General features: G+C 34.9%; 1 protein-coding gene across 1 annotated transcript in view; it reads right to left on the reverse strand.

The window, feature by feature from the left end:
- The window catches only part of myo1g (myosin IG), a 91,864-nt gene that overhangs the window by 24,036 nt on the left and 45,605 nt on the right, over positions 1–22,223 (reverse strand). The window contains exons 20-21 of the mRNA XM_056480396.1: positions 20,028–20,141; positions 5,008–5,165 (exon numbers count right to left, since the gene is read on the reverse strand). Of these exons, the coding sequence (XP_056336371.1) occupies positions 5,008–5,165; positions 20,028–20,141 (272 nt within the window). The remainder of the gene's footprint in view (positions 1–5,007; positions 5,166–20,027; positions 20,142–22,223) is intronic.

The raw sequence follows: 22,223 nt of genomic DNA on the forward strand, positions 1-22,223 counted from the left end.
CCATTTCCATTATATGCTTACTTTTGCAGTTCTAAAGATATTAATATTTACAGTAAATTAATGATGGACCTTTGTTAAGTATTTATTTGGTTAGATATCAGACTACATTATTTTTGAGTAAAGTTGTATCAGGACTAACAAGACATGCTGTTCCAAGAGCATGGCCTACTTGGCAAAATTACCATCACCTTCTGTTTAGTGCTGAGTGCTGATGAGAGTTATTTTTGCATCTGTTCAACTGAAATACCTCACATGCAGTATACACAACTACAAGATTTTAAAAAAAATGTATTTAAAATATGTTTACTCTGCTCAGCAAGGCTGCATTTATCTGATCAAAAATGAAGCAAAAACTCTCAAAAATTCTTCACTGTCACCAAAACATTCTTCTGATTGAATAATTTAGTGCTAAATAATCATTTATTATTTGTGTTCAAAAATATGTGGCTGCTTGCTTCATATTTTTATGGAAGCTGTGATACTTTAGTACTGTTCAAAAGTACGATTAAAATATGTTTACTTTTATTGAAATGAATAAAACAAATTGCAGTGAAGTACATTTTGTGACCAGTTCTAATATCTGGAGGGAATTCAAATGGAAGGTTATAACTAGATTTTTTGGAACTCCACAACTGTTTTCAAAACGGAACCCTTCCTGCTTTGACAAGATTACTGAACATTGGTAACCACACCCATATTCTGTGGTCATGTCGTAAATTAAATAACTATTGGAGAGAGGTATTTGATGCTCTTAAGGAAATCTTCCATCACACATTATCTGCTAGGTGTACGCCCTGAGAGCTTTATTATTACAAATTCTATTTGCTGCAGCTTTGAAGTGCATCACATGCAGATGGCTAAATTCTGAACCTCCATCATATAATGTCTGGATTCAAAAAGTGTGGGAGCTGTATAAAATGGAACAATTAACATAATGCATTACAACTTCAAAAAACTATTTTCCTAAAGAGATGGCTTCCTGTCATACTTAATACTTACTTTAATACTTCAATAATGAGCCATACTGAACTTCGTGAAGTATCCGAGATCAAGGCCAGTTCTTTCTTTCTCTTTCTTTCTTTTGTTCTTTCTTTCTTTCTTAATAAATAAATAAATAAATAAATAAAGATTTTTCCAACTCCAAAAATGCCATTTCAATGCCAATCAATCAAACAGATTACCACAAGTCGACACACATACACCACATACAATTTAGCTTACCCAATTCACCTACAACGTTTGTCTTTGGACTTGTGGAGGAAACCAGAGCATGTTTATAATCAACAGATTTAATTTAATCTTCTAATAACAATGTTTTAAGGATTCAGATTTGTTCACGAAAGCTCAGGTATGCTTGCTTTATGACTGAAAACCACAAGGTTCATTCTTGTGCTTCATGCCACATTTCAGCTTCTACCAGAATCTGAAATTAGTTTTCAATTGTCAAGCAATTATGGTTGAGCTTACAGTTTGCTGATTAACGTTTATATGTGAGTTAATGTACAGTTGAAGACAAAATTATTAGCCCTCCTGTGATTTTAATTATATTTCCAAAGTAATTTTTTTTTATGAATTATTCGCCTCCCCTGTTTATTTTTCCCCAATTTCTGTTTAACAGAGAGAAGATTTTTTCAACACATTTCTAAACATCACAGTTTTAATAACTCATTTCTAATAACTGATTTATTCAGTCTTTGCCATGATGACAGTAAATAATATTTGACTAGATATTTTAAGACACTTCTATACAGCTTAAAATGACATTAAAAGGCTTAACTAAGCAGGTTAGGGTAATTAGGCAAGTTATTGAATAACGATGGTTTGTTCTGTAGACTATTGGAAAAAATATATAGCTTAAAGGGGCTAATTTTCACCTTAAAATGGTTTTATTTTTTATTATTTATTAAAAACTGCTTTTATTCTAGCCAAAATAAAACAAATAAGACTTTCTCCAGAAGAAAAAATATTATCAGACAAACTGTGAAAAATACCTTGCTCTGCTAAACATCTTTTGGGAAATATTTAAAAAAGAAAAAAAAAATTCAAAGGGTGGCTAATAATTCTGACTTCAACTGTAGATATATAAAACGAAACGAAACGAAACAAAACACAACAAAACACAAAACAAAAAACACAACAAAACAAAACAAAACAAAACAAAACAAAACAAAACAAAACAAAACAAAACAAAACAAAACAAAACAAAACTGACATTCACAATGTTAAACTCAACTGTTAAATGAAAGTTAATGTTTTAAACTTTTTTCATCAAAGAATCCTAAAAAGTAAAATGTATCAGTTTCCACAAAAAATATGAAAATATGAAGAAAACACTGATACTTTTAAGAATATGTACTAATAAAAATGTATTATAATATAATGGCAAATCAGCATATTAGAAAGATTTCTGATGGATAACTGAAGACTAGAGCAAATTCAGCATTGAATCATCATTCATTCATCGTAAAACATGAAAACAGCTATTTTCAATGAAATTACACAATATTACATTTTTGTTGCATATTTGATCAAATAAATGCTTTTGTGAGGAAAAGAAATATCATTAAAATCTACTAACTTCTGACACACATTTGACTTTTAAAATCTAAAGTCTTGTCTTAAAACATCATCAAAAACATCAATATTTCCTTTATGAAAAAGAATCCATAGTATTAAAAGGAATAGGGATGGTGCTACATCAATGCTATAGACTCAGCAAGTGAATGAAATGAAAAGACATGATGCCATGATGACAGTACGTGATATTTTACTAGATATTTAGCAAGAAAGTATCCAGCTTAAAGTACAATGTAAAGGCTTAACAAGATGAATTTATTTAATTTATTTAATAATTTAAAGTTTGGTTAGTTAGGCAAGTCATTGGACAACAATAGTTTGTTCTGTAGTCAGTTGAAAATAAAAATCTTGCTAATAATATTGAACTTAGCAGATTTTTTTACACTGAAATATTTTTTCAGCCAAATTAAAAGAAATAAGACTTTCATCAGAAATAAAATATTATCGGAAATATTTTTTTAAACGTTCCATTAAACATCATTTTAAAGAAATATATTTAAAATGTACTAACTTCTGACAAACATTTGACTTTTGAAATCTAAATCTTGTCTTAAAACATCATCAAAAACATCAATATTTCATTCATTAAAAAGTAATTCATACTTAAAACAATGGGAATGGTGCTACATTGATTACAGCGAGTGAATGAAATGCACGTGCATGTGTCTTCACCCCCTCACACCCACACAAACACAGGCACACATTTGGCTTCCTCCACACTTCCCCGGAGTATCTGACGTCTCCTTTTGATGATGTCTTAAAGAGGGCATGACCTGCACATTGACTCGCAGATGGCAGCACAATGGCTTTAAAGCAGACATGGAGGAGCAGTGATTACACACACACTCACTGCCCACACCTGCTATACATAAACACACACACACACACATACACACACAACATATACACAACCAGGCTGTTGTCTGACACAAGCACTAATGTTGTCTCCCTTGGGGAAGGTTCTGTGAGGATCCTGAAAATGCCATCGCATGAATGAACTTCTCATAACATGAAGCCACATGTATATGTGTGAATGCTTTAACAACAAAACAATGTTACGAGGTACCATATTTCAAAATGTTATGATGAAATGAAGGCGTATGTTTAACTTATTAACTAAGTTTAAATGTTCAAGAGAGTATATTAGTGTTTTTTAGTAAGAAATTAGTGACATTTGTAAAAAATGGTTTGTATCTGTAATGTTCACTTTGCAAGGCAGAATATACAGTATGTTAATTAAAAATACACTAAAAAAGTGATGTGAAATATTACTACACTATTTTTAATCAAATATACACTGCCTTGATGAGACTATAAACTTAATTTATATGTAAATATATATTTTCTAAATGAAGTAAATGATGGCAGAATTAGAATTTTTAGGCAAACTGTCCATTTAAGAAAATATTATGAATCACAAATTATTTACAAACTATTTTACAATCTTTATTTTCTTTTAAAATCACACATATTAATTATGATGTATTGTTCATTATAAAACTATGATGTTTAAACAGTTTATTTAGCGCCAATTTTTTTTTACTGGCTATATTTAGCACCATATTGCCAGTAAAAAAATAAATACAATTAGTTTAAATGCTCAACATAGAAGTAAATGTCTGTGTGAATTTCATTGTTAGTTACTTAAAAATGCCATTTGAATGCCAATCATTCAAATCTCTGACACTCACAGATGATCACAAATCCAAAAATTATCCAAATCCAAGTCTTCTGAAGAAACATGACCAATGTTTATAATCAACAGATTTAATTTAATCTTTTAATAACATAAAAAGTCTGATCGGCTAACAATGTTTTAAGGATTCAGATTTGTTCACGAAAGCTCAAGCATGCTTGCTTATGACTGGAAACCAAAGTTTTATTCTTGCGCTTCATGTTACGTTTCAGCTTCCACCAGAATCTGAAATTTGTTTCCACTTGTCAAGCGATTATGGTTGATCTTCTAGTTTGCTGATCAGTGTTTATATGTAATTTAATGTACAGTTGAAGACAAAATTATTAGCCCTCCTGTGATTGTATTTATATTTCCAAAGTAATTTTTTAATGGAGAATTTTTAAATAAAACAAATAATTTTTTTATTTTTTAATAAATAATTTCTAACAACTAATTTATTTTGTCTTTACCATTTTGTCATTTTTGCAGCATACTAGTATTTAGCTTAAAGGGCACCTATTTTACTCCTTTTTCAAGATTTAAGAGAAGTCTTTTGTGTCTCCAGAATGTGTCAGTTTCAGCTCAAAACACCCATCAGATTATTTATTATACCTTTAAGAATATTGGATTTTCTGCTCTGAACACAATGTAGCTGTTTTTGTTGGCTGTGCCTTTAATGCTAGTTCTCCCCACCCACTGTTCCCACGTGCCTGTCAGAGTGTGCAAAAGTGTACAGAACTGGTTTGGAATTTTACCGTGTAAAGTGGTCCGTAACGGCGCCCACCAACTCTCCTATGCGGTCTTGATTTGGGTTCAGTTGACCCCTCTGCAGGTGCACTAGAAAGTCATCTTGAGTGGCAGTGTGTAGCACCACCATCTGGTCGCTGCCACTTGTTACGCTTAAACCAACCACCTGTAAGATTGAGAAGAGAATAAAAGAGCACTTAAAACTTGTGAAAACACGTTGCAAAGCATGTGTTGTACAGTGATGCCAAAGCATTTGTGTCAAAATAAATCCATCTTTTTTTTCTAACAGATGCATTTTTCTACCAACTACTGATATGCAGTCAACCTTTGCCTTTGCAATCCCAGAGTAAGAAACTCACTAACAGCGCAATCACTTTCTTTGCTTTAGCACATGATTGACTCGGTAACCTTGAGAATGAGTAATATGCTGGAAATAATCATGAATGAATGGCTTGATTGTTGCAATTACTCAAAGAGTGTGACCAATCAAAGTTGTGCGTCAGAAAAAAATGTGTGTGTGTGGCTGGTGCACATGACTCTGAGATTAGAAACAGTCCTGGGGATGCTGTTTGCATGTACGTGAACGTGCATATCCATGTGCGTTTATGTTGTTTTTTGTAGTATGTGTGTATTTATGCATGTATGTTTCAAAGAAACCAGGAAATCATGCACTAAGTATTTCGTGGGAAAGTGTATTGATGACTCATACTGCACTGTGCGCACTTTCGTCCAATCAAATGCTTCCCTGCAAATTTCAAATGTCATTAAGCTTGATACACACTTATGGTCTGTTTGTGGACTATCATCAGTTTTTGTAATGAAAGTAAGGTGTAATTTATTCAGTGTTTTCAGACAAAATTGCCATGACAACAGCGTTTTGGTAACTGAAAATGCATACATTGGAAAACGGTTTCAAAGTGGAAGTTTTTGAAAACACCATCGTTGTTGTGTCTGTGTAAACAGTCCCAAAAAAGTTATATTCTGTTTGTAGGCTCTCATGTTGTGTTACATTTAGTTCTTGTTCCTTGGCCCCAAACACTTTTTTTCTAATTGTGTTCACCTGTGCTTTGTTTGGTTCCTCATTTAGACACGTTTTTAAACTCTCAGTTTTGGTATTACTTTTGAACTATATTATTTGATTTATGTATTCTAGATCACAGTTTTTGTAAATAAAGCAATTTACACAATTTCAGACAAAATTTGCTTACACGACGACAGCATTTTGGTAACTGAAAATGCATAAATTTGGGTGTAAACACCCGAATACGGTCACCTCTGAAAATGTTGAGTCCATGCGCATGCATAGTACTGTAGCTTTAGAAATGTTTCAATGGAAGCCAAGCACAAAAACAAGCATACAAAACAATAGTGAATTTCATTGTAGTGTTGTTGTTACTCAAGTGTTTGCTAATGCTTTATCAGGAAAGTTTATTTCACATTAGAACCAAAAGCGAAAACACATCATAAATGCACATACAGCAAAGTCTAAATAAACATCAATGCTGAGACACCCAGACATACAGTTACATCCCTACAGCAACAAATACTGGCTTGGCATATATAATACATCATTCTGGCTGTATTCCTGTATATGTATGAATGCAGATTTTTTTGAAAATGTTGAGTATATGTGAAACGTTTTAAAAATACAAAGGAAAATCTTTCAGTTTTTGGCATTATCAATGACGTGTAAACGGAACCTAAATCTACTGCCACTCAAATCCACTGTTTCTCTATTTTAGTAAAATTCTTATCATTTAAACTGTGTAGCTTTAATGTGTTTACAACAAACAAATATAAATATATGTTTATTACTAGGATACAAAGCTATATCCTGTTTTAAAAATAGTAAATGAAACATTGGGCATAATTCCATCATTGACGTGTTTAAAGACCTCATCACATTATGCATTTTAATAAAGCAAAAAAAAAAAGAAACCGTTGCTAATACACCAACGTCACAATAGAGCTGGTGTTTGAATGATTCTCTAGCGTAATGTCTAAAAGTCATGACAAAACAGGTGGTTTTGCTCACATGTTAAAATTATAAGGCTGAACGGCATAAAATGCCATCAGTCTACAGAGCAAAGCAAAACAAAAACTACCAGATTACTATGGTATAAATACAGCAACATATTTAAGAAAGACATCGACTTAAGAGTGTCACTTGTTTAAAACTTGTACCAGTTTTATACTGATTTGATCAGCTGTAATTTGACAGTTTTTCCTCCCCTGAGGATGAATTATGTGGTCTCTATCGCCATCTTGCAGTGGAACATCAACCCTCTTTTCTCTGCTAAATGACAGGCTAATGGCCGCCAACATGCTGAATCTCCGAAATTCATTCATTCATTTTCTTTTCGGCTTAGTCCCTTTATTAATCTGGGGTCGCCACAGCGGAATGAACCGCCAACATATCCAGCATATGTTTTACGCAGCGGATGCCCTTCCAGCTGCAACCCATCTCTGGGAAACATCCATACACACTCATTCACACTCATACACTATGGACAATTTAGCCTACCCAATTCACCTGTATCGCAGGTCTTTGGACTGTGGGGGAAACCGGAGCACCCGGAGGAAACCCACGCAAACGCGGGGAGAACATGCAAACTACACACAGAAACGCCAACTCCCCCAGCCGAGGCTCGAACCAGCGACCTTCTTGCTGTGAGGTGACAGCACTACCTACTGCACCACCGCGTTGGCCATCTCCGAAATTATAAATATTTAAAATAAGCACTTTCCTTATAAATAAACTGCATAGTTGCAATCTAAAAAAACTACATTCCAATCCAAAAAGCCTCAAAAGTGCATTATATTGTTCAACAGCTGCAATATTTGTCAAACTATAGTGAATTTATTGATCTGCTGTCACTCTACGTGTGCGGAGTAATACACAAGGATGAAGAGGCTGTAGGAGTGCTGATATTGCATGCCTATCAGCCAATCAGATGCGAAAACCAGACAGAATTGTTGTATACACATATACATCCATTTATTTATTTATTTATTTATCTGGAAGCAGAATATCATGTTCTATGGGATTCATGGATCTTTTTTATACCTAAAAAAAACTGTGCTTGTACAGTTAAAGTCAGGATTTTTAGCCCCCTTGAATTATTAGCCCACCTCTTTATTTTTTTCCCACAATTTCTGTTTAACGGAGAGAAGATTTTTTCAACACATATCTAAACATAATAGTTTTAATAACTCATTTCTAATAACTGATTTATTTTATCTTTGCCATGATGACAGTAAATAATATTTTATGAGATATTTTTCAAGGCACTTCTATACAGTTTAAAGTGGCATTTAAAGGCTTAACTAGGTTAATTAGGTTAACTAGGCAGGATAGGGTAATTAGGCAATTTATTGTATAACGATGGTCTGTTCTGTAGACTATCTAAAAAAATTGCTTAAGGGGGCTAATAATTTTAACCATAAAATGTTTTTAAAAAAATGTAAAACTGCTTTTATTCTAGCTAAAACAAAACAAATAAGACTTTCTCCAGAAGAAAAAATATTATCAGACATACTGTGAACATTTCCTTGCTCTGTTAAATGTCATTTGGGAAATATCCCAAAAAAAATAAATAAATAAATTCAAAGGGGGGCTAATAATTCTGACCTCAACTGTATATATTTAGTGTACTGCAATGGCAAAATTTGTGCATTGCTGTGATGTAACTAAAGCAGCCTAAGGCCATTTAAAACACAAGCCTTCAAATCCTGAGACACAAACAGATTTTAAGGGGTCTTGTGTGCATGAGGGTTCATTAAAGGTTGGTGTGTGTTTTAAAGTATGCATGAACGTGAACAGTTATGAACAGTCGGTGCGTCACCGCAGTGCCTGAAAGAAAGAGAGTGATCAGGCAGCGTTAAGCCTCTTTACTGCCACTTGGATGGACACACAAACATGCGCCCATGCACATACACACATGCGCGCGCAGGTTAATCGCTCTGTGCCCTGCAGTACACGCGGCTGACCTTGCTGTCTGAGAGTAAGAGAAATGAGGGTGGACCAGAAAATACAATCACACAGACACACGCAAAGACCTAAATAGCATTTTTGAATTCACTTTCAAAGAGCAACGTAGGCCATCCCAGAATGCTCTGAAATCAAGAATGCAACACATGATTAACTGTTATTAATACGTCATTGTGAGTTTTAATGCTGTACTTCCTGTCATCATTGCATATTTTTAAAAAATAAAGGATATAAGAAGAACAAAAAATAGATTTTTCTCAATTTTACACTTTTTTTCTTGGTTCCCTAAAGCAGTGTTTCCCAACCCTGTTCCTGAAGGCACACCAACAGTACACATTTTCAACCTCTCCCTAATCAAACACACCTGAATCAACTTATCATAACATCAGAAGAGACTCCAACACCTGAAGTTAATAGGTCAGAAAAGGGAGACATCCAAAATATGTACTGTTGGTGTGCCTCCAGGAACAGGGTTGGGAAACACTGCCCTAAAGAACCCTTTAGTTCTTCAAAGTCAAATATTATATAGATTTCAATAATATGAAGAGCATTTTATTATTTTTGTACTATAAAAACCCTTTTGTAGAATGTTTTCACAGATGTTAAAGCTTCTCCATGGAACCCTCAACGCAAATAATGATAAATTAATAATCACAATAAATCCCTAGTTGACTGATTGCATTAATGGTTTACTGGCATCATAACTGCCTGGTTATCATTTTAAAAAGTTCTGTCAATTTAAACAAAGTTACAGGGTTAAAAAAATAAAATTGATGCTATGTTTAAATATGCATTATTTAATTAAGCATGCGCTATGTTGAAAACATTTCTAGAACAAAAATCTGAGCATTTGAAGAGGTCAGGTTTGTTTATTGGGATATCAGTCAAATGTTTTTACAGAGGGGATTGTGCATATCTGATTTTATCACATAAAGAGTTCAGATGCAAAAAAAAAGTGCAGTCTGAAATTTTATTCTAAAATTAGCATTTAAATCAACAACCAGTGTTTATTGTTCAGGTATTTTAATTTAAAGGCCATGAAATGGACATATTTGCTGCCATAAAAGTGAAAATACAAAAAATGCACGGAAGCCTGAACAAAAAAAACAAACAAACAAACAAACAAACATATCTTTTGATAAAAATTTAGAAGACATTTAAAGGCTTTTACATCTGAACTCTTTACAGAATTTAAAAAACACTGCAAAGAGCCAGAAAGAAAATCTACACTCACCGGCCACTTTATTAGGTACACCTTACTAGTACCGGGTTGGACTGGTTTTGCCTTCAGAACTGCCTTATTCTTTCGTGGCAGAGATTCAACAAGGTACTGGAAATCTTACTCAGAGATATTGGTCCATATTGACAAGATAGCCTCACACAGTTGCTGCAGATTTGTTGGCTGCACATCCATGATGCGAATCTCCTGTTGCACCACATCCCAAAGGTGCTCTATTAGATTGAAATCTGGTGACTGTGGAGGCCATTTGAGTACAGTGAACTCATTGTCATGTTCAAGAAACCAGTCTGAGATGATTCACGCTTTACGACATGGTGCTTTATCCTGCTGTAAGTAGCCATTAGAAGATGTGGTCATGAAGAGATCCATGCTTTCATGTTGTTGACACCACATTCTGACCCTACCATCTGAATGTCACAGCAGAAATCGAGACTCATCAGACCAGGCAACGTTTTTCCAATCTTCTATTGTCCAATTTTGGTGAGCCCGTGCAAATTGTAGCCTCAGTTTCCTGTTTTTAGCTGACAGGAGTGGCACCCGGTGTGGTCTTCTGCTGCTGTAGCCCATCTGCCTTAAGGTTTGACGTGTTGTGTGTTCAGAGATGCTCTTCTGCAGACCTCGGTCGTAACAAGCAGTTATTTGAGTTACTGTTGTCTTTATATCAGCTCAAACCAGTCTGGCCATTCTCCTCTGACCTCTGGCATCAACAAGGCATTTGCCCCCACAGAACTGCCGCTCACTGGATATTTTCTCTTTTTCGGACCATTCTCTGTAATCCCTAGATAAGGTTGTGCGTGAAAATGCCAGTAGATCAGCAGTTTCTGAAATTCTCAGACCAGCCCATCTGGCACCAACAACCATGACATACTTCAAAGTCACTTAAATCACCTTTCTTCCCAATTTTTATGCTCAATTTGAACTGCAGCAGATCGTCTTGACCATGTCTACATGCCTAAATGATTTGAGTTGCTGCCATGTGATTGGCAGATTAGAAATTTGCACGAGAAGTGAGGACAGAGAAGTTGGACAGGTGTACCTAATAAAGTGGCACAGCGAGTTTGTTGTTTGGAGTTTGGTAACACAGAATACAGAACAAAACAGTGAAGTTTGGTGTTTGTAAGTGCTGCTGAGGTGAAGATTTATGTGCAAGAGAAGTATATGTATTGCAATTGAAATTGACAAGAAACATTTAAAAGTAGTTTCTGTCTATTGGACTGAAAATAAATCACTTTATGAAAAGCCAAAAATTGCACAATTGACAGGCACATTTATTGAACCTTTAGTGTCTTGCTATAAGAGTGTAAGTGTAAAAGGCCATAAGGTTGAACATCAGCAGACACAATCAGCCCCTGTGCTGCATTAGTGAGTCCTAGTGCGTCAGTCTATGGTGAAATGAGATTAAAAGCGCAGTAAACTAGGCTGTCACAAAACAATATCCTAGTCTGGGACGGCCTGAACCCATCCAGTGTGCTCTGGTCTGAGCAGAGGGGGTTGTGAAAGTTCATATTGTGCTCTTGGATAGTAACCTGTGGTGCAGGGCTGTCAGTCGGGCAGGAGATTATAATACAGCAAATCTCATAAATCTGTCTCGGGCATATTATCATATATCAACATTATGAACATTTGTTTATTTGTTTTCTTATTATTTTAACTTTGTATAACATGTTGCTCATTTGTATATTTGAATATGGTCTATAATTGTAGAGTTGTATTTTTGTTGGTGTTTAGACCTATAACATCTGACAAAGAGACTACCTATGGAAACCAGCCTTTGGGCTAATGTTGTTTACATTTACATTCTTGAATAATATTGATAAGTGTACAATGTCCCTCATTTTAAAAAAACAAACAAACAAATAAAACAAATAAATAAATGAAATAGCTCAAATAATATGAATAATAATAATATGAGTAATAATAATAATATTAATGATAATAATAATACTAATACTTATTAATATTATTATTACTGTTGTTGTTATTATTATAATTTTTTCAGCTAGAGTCCAAGGCAATATTGCTCATTTGAATAAATTAATGTACTGTACTACAGTAAATCAGCACTTCAACATAAAGTAACTCAACTTTATTAAAATATGCTGATATTTAAACAAAACAGCATTTGAAATTAAGACATGTAAACCAACATTTTAATAAGTTTTTCTTTAATATATTAATAAGCAAAACTTTTTTTTTCTCTTTTATTCTTTCTTTATTCCACCCACCCTTCCTTCCTTCATTCTATCCTTTCTTTCTTTCTTTCTTTCTTTCTTTCTTTCTTTCTTTCTTTCTTTTCTTTCTTTCTTTCTTTCTTTCTTTCTTTCTTTCTTTCTTTCTTTCTTCATACCAACCATTCTTTGCTTCAATCTTCCTTTTATTCTACCATCCATCCATCCATCCATCCATCCTTCCTTCCTTCATTCTATCTATCCTTTCTTTATTTCTCGTTGTTTCTTTTTTTATACCAACCACTTTGCTTCTTCCTTCCTTTTATTCTACCATCCATCTATCCATCCATCCATCCATCCATCCTTTCTCTCTTCATTCCATCCATCCATCCATCCTTTCTCTCTTCATTCCATCCATCCATCCATCCATCCATCCGTTTCTATTATCCACCCACCCATCCTTCCTTCCATCCATCCATCCATCCATCTTCCTTCCTCCCTTCTCTCTTCATTCCATCCCTCCATCCATCCTTCTTTCCTTCCTACCTCTATTCATTCCATCCATCCTTTTTCTCTTTATTCCATCCATCCATTCTTTCTCTCTTCATTCCATTCATCCAGCCATCCATCCATCCATTTGTTTGTTTCGATTTCTTTCTTTCTTTTATTCTTTCTTTTATTCTACCATCTATTCATCTTTCCATCCATCCTCCCTTCCTTCTTTCCTTCTCTTTTTTCTCTCTTCATTCCATCCATCCATCCTTTCACTCTTCATTCAATCTATCCATTCATCCATCCATTTGTTTCGATTTTTTCTTCCTTTTATTCTTTCTTTTATTCTACCATCTATCCATCCTTCCATTCATCCTCCCTTCCTTCTTTCCTTCTCTCCTTTCTCTCTTCATTCCATCCATCCAACCATCCATCCATCCATCCTCTTTTCATTCCATCCATCCATCCTTTCACTCTTCATTCAATCCATCAATCCATTTATCCATCCATCCATCCATTCTTTCTTTCTCTTTGTTTGTTTTTTCTCTTTATTTTCTTAATCTCTGGTTACTTTTTTCAGCTTATCCCATAAAAAACAAGAACCATTCATAACCAGAAGTTACAGGCCCATATGATTTATGTTTTCATGAGATTGACAAACCACACAAACCATCATGTTCTTGTGTCATTCTGTTATCTTTTTGATCTTCAACTCTGTGCAGTGTGTATATGTGTGCATAACTGGGATGATTGAGTATTTTACTGCAGTTTATCCTGCAGCTCTTACTGAACTGGCCAATCACTTCTCTTCATCTCTCTTACCCTCTCTCTCTTTCTGAGACGTCTGGCCCTGCTTCCGGCAGAGACGTGTAAAACATACAGATATGGATCAATTTGCAGATTTAATGTGTGTGTGTATTGTTAAAGGGAAGCTCAGACCGCTGTGATGCAGTGTGTGACCAAATCCCTCCCTCACTGTATGGGATATGAGAATGTAGACTGTAGACTGAATGTAGGTCAGACACCTCACACACAGACTGTTCTGGTCACTGAATTCACTCAGACGCAGCCACAAGTTTGCGAATGACCCTGTTAAATCATCTGTCGTGGCTGGTCTTATGAAGTATTAGAGCTGTCATCTAATAAAAGAGCTCAGTTGGCTGTTGTAAGCAAAATTCTATGCACTAAAGACATGCTAAAAATCCAGCGTGACTGCAGCACGCTAACGCTTTGACCCACATTTGCACAGTTGCATAAAACAAAAACAAACAAAGACAGTGACTGACACCAAGTTGTTTCTGTTTTCAGGTTTCATTTTAGTGTGCGTTCTCAGTTTAACTAGGACAGGGCTGAAATGACAGACTTCTCACTTATTATGGATTATCAATTTGACATTTCAAAGTTGAATACGATTCTATAGGTGATTGTCTTCAAAAACAATTTTTGTTCAGCTGGTTGAATCCATCCAACATCAAAAACGTGTTTAATTTTCTGGTCACCTTTATTTTAAGGTAGAATTCCTGATATTAAAGGAGGTGTTTTCATTGGATTTTTTTTGATAATAATATTAAATAAAAGTCATTTTTTTGTGTGTTTGGTTATCAGCTTCTATTATCTCTTAATCATAAATCTGCAGATTATTTAGAAAGCAGAAATAGCAAAAAAGAACTGTAGTTTCTGCCTGACCCTGTAATAAACCACTAGTTAATAGTGAGAACTGCTACCTAAACTAATGTGTTGCCATATACATTTTAGCAGCTCTTTTATCTCCCTGTCTAAAATGGTTTGAGGATCCGGCCTTATTAAACCATGCCTTTCTATGAGCTTACAGTGCTCTGATTGGTCAGATGCTGCTGCTGTCTTTGTTGTTATTACTTAAAGCACATGGTGGAAATTTAACCAATATTACCATATCTGGATTTCAGCTTTGAAGGCTTCCTTTTTGCACTTTTAAGTTATACAAATAGTGGTATCAGTTTTACTGAACTACCAATTCAAGCAAAATCCAAGTCCTTCGGAAGAGAATGCAAAGTATATTTGCTTTTATAGCACAGAAAACTGTTGCTGCGTCCCAATTTGCATACTATCCATCCTAAATAGTATTTGAAAGTAGAATTAGTTTTACCGAAATCGTAGTATGTTGAAAAGAGTATGCCAAAGGTTCCCGTATGGTTTACTATATCCGGTAAAACCTCGAAGTGTAGAAGCGTCCATACTCTAACCGCTGATATTGCCCACAATACATTGTGCGTAGGATGTGAATTCGATTTAGAACTACAAACGCGGGTGAAAAGTGTAAACAAACTACAAACATGATGGATACGCGAGACCAACTGTTAAGTACAGAGGCTTCGGTAAAGATGTTTGTATGACTGTTAATTAATATCTAGCCCACTGGAACATGTTTTAATCACGTTTTCTGTGTTATATTTCATCAGCAACAACAATACTGAACTTATATAAAGACGTGTTTGGACATTACCGTCTGAATGCAGAATTATCCAAACACCTGAGGAGATTTATCTGCATGAAAGACTCTTGAATGGGAGATTAACCTGCTGCTGCTGCTTCTCCAATAGGGTGGGAAATTAAATATGAAAGACATGTGAATGATGTGTGGATGATTGACAGGGCTCGTAACTAAGCAACACAACGATCTGTTAATGAGGAAGTAGTATGTCCCAAAAGCTTGCATACTCTTCTGTTACACATTCAAAAGTGTGTACTTTTCCTTTAAAAAAAAAGTTCATACTTTTAGGGTGTAGTAAAAGTATGCGAATTGGGATGCAGCATGTGTCATACTGACATGTCAACAACACAAACCAAACATCTACAGTCTTTGAGGGTCAAAGTAAACAATGTTCGCAGGCAGAAAATGAAGATTACAGAATGGCATTTTTAAATGACAAATTTGATTTAAAAACCGACGTATACAGGAAGTAAAGCTGAAAATACTGACAACTATCTGCAATTCTGAATCTGTTTTCTTTTTGGAGACAATAACTCAATTTATGAGGCACTTCGACCTTTGCCAAAAGGTCATTTTCAGATCTCTCCAGAGATATTCAACAGGATTTAGCTCTGGGCTCGAGAGGGGTATGGCTGCAGACTTGGTGCAGTGCAATCTGAGCTGCATGCAATGCTTTTTAATGGGCTCACCAAACCCAACCCATCACAGTGATGTCACTAGCTCCATTGAGTGCATTGTGTCTGATATTGCATTGCTGAGAGATGCAATCTCAGCTAGCATCATAAAGGCTGCATCCAGATACAATTGCTGGGCTCTGGCTAAGCCACTCAAGGACATTCACCAAGTTGTTGTGAAGCCAGTCCACTGATATTTTGACAGTGTGCTTTGGGTCATTGTCCTGCTGGAAGATAAACCGTCACCCTAGTCTGAGGTCAAGTGCACTCTGAAGCATGTTTTCATTCATTCAGCAAGATGTCTCTGTACATTGCTGCATTCATCTTTCCCTCTATCATGACTGGTCTTCCAGTTCCTGCTGCTGAAAAACATCTCCGCCACCACCATGCTTCACTGTAGGGATGGTATTAGCCTGGTGATCAGCAGTGCCTGGTTTTCTCCAAATGTAATGCCTGGCATTCATTCCAAAGAGTTCAATTTGAGTCTCATCAAATCAGAATTTTGTTTCTAATGGTCTGAGAATCCTTCAGATGCCTTTTGGCAAATTGCAGTCGCGGAGTGGCTTCCGTCTGGCCACTCTAACATACAGGCCTGATTGGTGGATTGCTGCATAGATGGTCGTCCTTCTGTAAGGTTCTCCTCTCTACACAAAAGAACGCTGGAGCTTAGACAGGGTGACCATCGGGTTATTGATCACCTCCCTGACTAAGACCCTTTTTCCCCAATCACTCAGCTTGTGCCTTGAGACAATCTTGTCTAGAAGGTCTACAGACAATTCCTTTGTCTTCATGCTTGGTTTGTGCTTTGACATGCACTATCAACCCTGGGACCTTATATAGACAGGTGTATGCCTTTTCAAATCATGTCCTATCAACTGAATTTACCACAAGTGAACTCCAGTTAAACTGCTGAAACATCTCAAGAATGATCAGCGGAAACAGGATGTCTCAATTTAGAGCTTCATGGCAGAGGCTGTGAATACTTATGTACATGTGATTTTTCATGTTTTTTATTGTTAATAAATTAGCAACAATTTCAAAAAATCTTTTTTTCACATTGTCATTATGGGGTATTGTGTGTAGAATTTTGATGAAATAAATACATTTAATCCCGTTTGGAATAAGGCTGTACATTTAAAAAAAAATTGAAAAAAGTGAAGCGCTATGAACACTTTCCGGATGCACTGTGTATATATATATTTCCGCCAAAAATGAGATAATTACATTGAGTGAATGCTTTAGGCACGTAGTACATGTTCAACAAATGGTTTTGTTCGAAATCATCTAAATCACAGCATTAGTGCATTTAGAAATAGCAGTTTGTTTGCAAAAGCCGATAAAAGCCACTTGCCTTTAACAGCAAAAGCTGATATATCCCGATAACCAATAAGAAGGCACAAATCGAATCATATGTTTTCAATGTAGCAGTGCGCTGATACGCCGGCTTTTATGAGGAGAGTGTTTTATTCTGCTTCTGATTTCAATTTTTGATTTTTTGAAGACGGAGTTTGATGAGCTGCATGAGTCTGTCCGACTGTCAGTGAATGGCAAATGAAAACGTCCCTTACCTCAAAACTCTGTGCATTATAAGAAACAGAAAACACAATGTACAGTCGGAAGTGTAGCATGCATTCATACCGTTTGTTTGCACAGCGGCGCTACTTTTAATGAGTCTGATTTACTATACATTAAACAGCAACTCCATTTCACAAAAGACGAAGTTAAGATGCTGTTCTTTTATTCTGCATGGGTGCTATGAGGATAAACAAGAGACCAAAAAGAGACCAAGATCTTGAGTATAGTGAGGATGAATAAATGACAGCTTCTGAGAGACATCCTCTTTTTTGCACATTAGGCCTACTTTGTTTTTGTTTTTTTGCTAATGCAAGCTATGTTTTAAAAGATAATATAATGTATAACACAATACTTTATTTATATTACTTCAATAAATTATATGATTTTTTTTAGTAATGGACAATGCACAGATATTGATGTTTCACAATGTTTTTACACTACATTATTTGAATCTAACAAGCTTGTTTACATTGCTCTACTTGCGTTAAATCCAAATCCCAAATATCAGAAATGACAATAGATTGTTAAAATTTAATTAATGTCAATTTTAATGTTATTGATTAATGCACTTGACAGATTTCATTCATTAATTTTCCTTCTGCTTAGTCCCTGGTTTATCAAGGGCTACCACAGTGGAATGAACCACCACTTACTTGACAAATGTATTTTTAATTTTAGGTGGTTGGTGTAATGTGTTTTATGTTTGGTAAAATAATCTCTAATTGCATCTTTAGTTATTTTTCAACTAATTACACTGTCTTGTCTCAATAGGTGGATTTAGAAAGTTTTGCATAAAAAGCAGAGGTGGATTTAGCTGGTTGACGCAAAAGTAAATTTATCTTGTTAAAAAACAGAGAATTGTCTAAAGTGACATTTATGAAAAAAAGGTATTTTATTTACTAGCTAATAACCTCATATCATTACAAGTAAAATGAAACTTCTGAACCTAATCAGAGAAGCCTGATAGAAAAAGCTCATTTACAAGAAAAGAGGTCTGATGGATTTAGAGGATTTTGCATCTGAACGCTTATGGAGATATATATATATATATATATATATATATATATATATATATATATATGTATATATATATATATATATATACATATATATATAACCATATTTAACGGCTTTTGCAAACAAACTGCTATTTCTAAATGCACTGATGCTGTGATTTAGATGATTTCGAACAAAACTATATGTTGAACATGTACTACATGCCTAAAGCATTCACTCAATGTAATTTTTTCATTTTTGGCGGAAATGGTGTTTAGCGGCTTTTGCATCTGAACTCTTCATATATATATGTATGTATGTATGTATGTATGTATGTATGTATGTATATATATATATAATCGTTGTGCTGGCACGAGAAACTTGCTTGATCAAGCAAGTTTCTCGTGTCAGCACAACGATTGATTGGCGACATCACATCAACGATCGAAGCAAGAGGTGGCAGTAACTCACTAAAAAGTTTGTTTAAGACCACTGTAAATCACAAAGAAGAAGAATTCGCCATTCTTGCTATCATATCAGACACCAGCTTCACTTAATGATCGCGATCGGTAAATGTAGCTTATGTGGACGCTACTGCGCTACTTACTTAAAATAATAGCTTCGTTACTGAAAAGCTATTTGATTTAGAAAGTAGCGACGTTACCGGCATGCTGAGAAATGTAGTTAAGCTAGTAGCATCACTACTTTTAGCGACGCGACTGCCCAACACTGAGGATAATACATTTGCATGCGCACACAAGCACATGCTCTTTGTCGGCAATGTGCGATCGATTAACATCCATCAATGTAGAAAAGAGATGTAAGATTATGATTTTCGTAATTTAAACCAACGGGAAAACTGTAATAAACTGTAAAACTGTATAAACAGATTATATATATGTATATATCTATGGCTCCAGATGGCCAGTCCGCCACTGCACCTGTCCCACGTTCATTTCAAAGGAGTGCTACCTTGTACCAAGATGGCATCTCTATTCACGCATTCCTTACAACATACAATAGCCTACGTGACATCTAGAGTATATATCTATGTACATGAACTCTGATGACATCTCAATCTAAATCCTTAGGCTTTAATATGCAGTAGAATGGGTCTGTGTGTGTTTTTTTGATTTATATTTGTTCACATTTATTTATGAAGAAACAAAAACATGCCTTGTAAATACAAAACCCTTCAAATCAGACTAATGGGGTCTTTTGACATTAAAAATTTTGCCACAAATTTGGTTTTAGGGGTAAAGGTAGGGTAAGACCATATAACAAGCAGTTTTTACAATCTAAAATATATTACGCCCATGGAGAGTAGACCATAAATACGTATTTGTGTGTGCATGTGTTTGTTACACATCAATTATTTGCAAATACCAGTGAAGAGAGCATCCGTGTATATGAAACACTTACCGAATCAAGCGCTAGTCGTTTCTGCACTTTAAAGTGTTTTTTGGGCTCCAGTCTGTAAATATGCTTGTCGGTAATGAGTAGAGCTCTGTCCTTTGTGTTGTTGAACCAGTTGAGCTGAACAAAAGACAAATCAGGAGAGAAAAAGAGAGAGAGAAAACCAGGTAAACCAACTGCCTCTGTCTGAACTTGACTACAATAATAAGTAATTCAGGACTTTTTGAAATTCATATGCAACCTTTGCATCAGCAGCACTGTTTGGTGGGTTTATGTACAGCTCTATTGTACAGAATGTTCCAGACTATAAAAATAGGCTGTGAAATTGGGTTGGTGGTGCGGTTGAGTCTCGCTGGGAAGGGAAGATAAACTGGACCAATGGTAGCTGCATCTTTAGCTGCAGTGCTATGATGGTGTGTGTATTTTACAGTGTTTTGCTCAAGGCAGTCAAACATCCAGCATTGGGCTGTGCTTGTGATCTCCACATTGGCTGTGGTCAAATGAGCAATTTATATGTGAGAATATGAGGAAGTGAACTAGACTCTGTGACTTGAGGCTTGGTGAACTGAAAAATAGTCTATATTATATGTGTCAGGTTTATCTTAAGTAAAAACGTGTTTAAAAACTGTATGCTACTTACAGTTGAAGTCAGAATTATTAGCCCCCCTGAATGATTAGTCTCCCTGTTTATTTTTTCCCCAATTTCTGTTTAACAGAGAGAAGACGTTTTTCAACACATTTCTAAACATAAGTTTTAATAACTCATTTCTAATAACTGATTTCTTTTATTTTTGCCATGATGACAGTGCATAATATTTTACTAGATATTTTTTACTAGTATTCAGCTTAAAGAGCAATTAAAGGCTTAACTAGGTTAATTAGGCAAGTTAGGGTAATTAGACAAATCATTGTATAACAGTGGTTTGTTCTGTAGACCATCCAAAACAAATACAGCTTAAGGGGACTAATAATTTTGACCTTAAAATGGCTTTAAAAAATTTAAAACTGCCTTTATTTTAGCCAAAATAAAACAAATAAGACTTTATTGAGAAGAAAAAATATTATCGGAAATACTGTGAAAATTTCCTTGCTCCGTTAACCATCATTTGGGAAATATTTAAAAAATATTTACAAAAGAAAAAAATTCAAAGGGGGGCTAAAACTACTACTGTATTTACTTTAATATGTTTTTCAAATATTAAATAAGTTTGCTGTCTTTTATTTTCTTGGTTTCTTACATTTAATCTAAATATATTTAGCTTTTTTTATCTCCTGTCACTCACATATTTTTTAAACAGTGTTATTTAACTGATTTTGCACTATTTATTTGCAAATCTGACACTGTTTTCTATTCATACCACTCTTACACTATTTAAATTCCTAATATTGCTTGTTTTAATATTTTAATTTTGAATTTGGTATGTTTAGTTGGACTGCTATTTTATTATATTTGCCTATATTACCTATTCACTTCACTTTCACTACTGTTATTTAATTGATTTTTATAATATGTGGTGACCTCTGAAATAGAGACTAAGCCGAAGGAAAATGAATGAATGAATAAATTTATTGGCAGTATTGTCATTTTATTAGTTTTTATAATGTCGCTTGTTTACTGGAGATATAAATTTATTTAACAGTATTGCTTATTTACTCCATTTGTTCTTTTGTTACTTTATTTCATTTTAAAATGCTGCATATTTGTGCTATTTTTATTTAATTTCTTTTAAATTTTATTACATTTTTCATTTCCTTTAATTTTCCAATTTAGGTTGCTTGTTTACTGCATTTGTGCTGCTGTCATTATAATTTAATTAGGAATGTTGTTTGTTTACTTTATTCTGTTATTATACTTTCTATTATTTCTTCTCCTTACTTGTTATTTCATACTAATATTGTTTTATTTTATTTCTTAATACAGTTTGTAGGGCGACATGGTGGCTCAGTGGTTAGAACTGTCGGCTTACAAAAAGAAGATCACTGGTTCGAGTCCCAGTTGACAATTCTGTGTGGAGATTGCATGTTCTCCCTGTGTTTGTGTGGGTTTCCTCCGGGTGCTCCGGTTTCCCCCACAGTCCAAAGACATGTGGTATAGATGAATTGAATAAACTAAATTGGCCGTAGTGTATGTGTGTGCATGTGAGGGTGTATTGGTGTTTCCCAGTGATGGGTTGCAGCTGGAAGGGGAAATCCGCTGTGTAA

Source organism: Danio aesculapii, chromosome 19 (assembly GCF_903798145.1).
Source record: "Danio aesculapii chromosome 19, fDanAes4.1, whole genome shotgun sequence".
Lineage (NCBI taxonomy): Eukaryota > Metazoa > Chordata > Actinopteri > Cypriniformes > Danionidae > Danio > Danio aesculapii.